This window comes from Fonticula alba, assembly GCF_000388065.1.
Source record: "Fonticula alba strain ATCC 38817 unplaced genomic scaffold supercont2.1, whole genome shotgun sequence".
NCBI classification, from domain to species: domain Eukaryota; order Rotosphaerida; family Fonticulaceae; genus Fonticula; species Fonticula alba.
The window spans coordinates 4,331,856-4,333,870 of NW_009242971.1; the positions used below are offsets into that span (position 1 = coordinate 4,331,856).

Consider the following 2,015-nt stretch of genomic DNA (forward strand, 5'->3'; position numbering starts at 1 on the left):
GTGTGTGTGTGTGTGCGCGCGCGTGTGCGTGCGTGGTTACTCCTGCCGCGCCTGAGGCGGTCTCCCCCCCTCCTCCACCACCCTCCCCTCTCTTCGCGCCCCACCGCCCTCTGCGCCGTTCCCTGGCACCCCGATGAACGAGCGCTGTGCGGTGATTCTCCTCCGCGGGAGCGGCGGCTTTGTCACGGGCCAAGATGGCTCGGTGGCACTGGCCGACTCGCAGGACCCCTTGCCCGGGGCCTCATCCCCCACCTCCCCAACTCCCCTGAGCCCGGGCTCGGCGGCCGGCGGCCCGGGCGGTGGCCTCGCCGGCACCGATTCAGCCTGCCTGCTGACAATCAACCAGGCTCGCGCATCGGAGTTCTCCCTCCTGCGCCGGCACTATCGCCATGGTTCGTATCCCCATCATCATTGCCACTCTCCTCCTGCCTCCGACCGATGCCTTCGCCCTACTTTCTTCAGCCTCTCTTTCTCAAGGTCCTTTCTGCGTTATTAACATCATTTTTGCACTGTCCGCCGTGTCGGCTCCGCAGTCATGGAGACAGACTGCGTCGCGTCGGCCATCCGTCTGACACGTGAGAGTGGCCTCCCCTTTTCAGTCGTCCTATGGGACATTGATGAATTGCCCGCCTCCTGTCGGGCCACCCAGTGCTCGCCTTCCTCCTCCGCTTCGGCTACCTCGTCCCCCACGCAGGCCAGTACGTCAGGCTATTCGTCCCGGTCACCCCCCCCCCCCGACCCTGGCCCCGACCCCGACTCCCACTCCGACTCCGACTCTTTGCTTCTTCTCATGCTGACCTTGCTTCCTCGTTCCAGATCATGCCCGTCCTGGTGATGCCGCCTCTTGCGAGGGGTGTGCCTACATTTCTCCCGTCGTTTCCACGCACAGCACCCCGGATCCGGAGCTTCTCCTGGCACGGCTGGACGCGGTCCGGGCCCTGGATCCGTCGGTCGGCATTGTCTGTGCGTGTGCTGCCCTCTCGACCCTTCTGCCTCGGTTCTTCCGGTGAATTTGCAAACACTCACCCCCTCCCCTCTTCTTCGCCCTACAGGGCTCACCTCTTCCTACGAGGATGATCTGGCTACTGTGGCCATCACCCGCGGGCTGAACAATGTCGTGGTCCGCCCGCTCACGCCCCAGGCAGTTCGCACATTGGCCCTTTCGGCCACGGTGGCCTCCAAGCAGCATGATACTTGGCCACCGGCGCTGGGAGACGGGGATGGCACTGAATCGCCGCGTGAGGCGCTGGCTCACCTGCAGCAGGCTGCTGCCGCCACCAGCCTCGAGGCCATTGACGGGTCGATCGACTACTCAAGCACATTGATTCCCTCTTGGTATCCCCTGTCTGGCGAGGACTATATTTACCCGAATGCCATCACAAACCAGTGCGTTGGGGGGCCCCCTTCCCCCGCCCATCCCCCTGGGCCCTCTTTTTTTTTTTTTTTTTTTACTGGTGCCAGTATGGCCACTGACTTTCCTCTCTTTCTTTCTCCCTCTCTTGCGCCCGTTTCCGGGCTCACATCCGCGCATCTACACACCATGTGCAGGGGCATCATGAACATCATGGCTATGTTTGGCAACCCCTTCGTTGAAGTGACCATCTCCATGTTCCCGGAGTACGCACCCCATCATCTCCCCTCGCGGGGTTTCTTACTTTCCGGGCATTTCCGTCTGGCCGGCTCCTTTGCCCGTTTCACACTCACTCCTTTGTTGTCCTTCTCCCTTCTCTTCCTGTCATCTCCACAGTCATAACTTCGAAGACACGGTCCTGAACAACTACCTGAAGTCCTGGAGCTTTAATGCCCTCTCGTGCGCATCTTCCCCCTTTCCCCTTCGCTATCATTCATACACTACTGTGCCTCGGTTTGCCTCTTGTCTGTCCCCCTTTCATCTCATCCTTTCTCTCCCCCCCCCCCCCCGTCCCCTCCCCCCCCCCCCCCCCCCCCCCCCCCCCCCCCCCCCCCCCCCCCCCCCCCCCCCCCCCCCCCCCCCCCCCCCCCCCCCCCCCCCCCCC

General features: G+C 63.2%; 1 protein-coding gene across 2 annotated transcripts in view; it reads left to right on the top strand.

Moving 5' to 3' along the window:
* Positions 1-3: 3 nt before the first annotated feature.
* H696_00927 overlaps positions 4-2,015 on the top strand; it is a gene marked incomplete at its 3' end in the record, with an annotated part of 6,256 nt that continues 4,244 nt past the window's right edge. The window contains exons 1-6 of one of the 2 annotated variants that reach the window (XM_009494814.1): positions 4-392; positions 534-698; positions 817-963; positions 1,053-1,386; positions 1,549-1,617; positions 1,748-1,810. In XM_009494814.1, coding sequence (XP_009493089.1) covers positions 134-392; positions 534-698; positions 817-963; positions 1,053-1,386; positions 1,549-1,617; positions 1,748-1,810 — 1,037 coding nt within the window. In that variant the 5' untranslated portion in view covers positions 4-133. The remainder of the gene's footprint in view (positions 393-533; positions 699-816; positions 964-1,052; positions 1,387-1,548; positions 1,618-1,747; positions 1,811-2,015) is intronic. The other variant, XM_009494815.1, reaches the window with a different exon arrangement.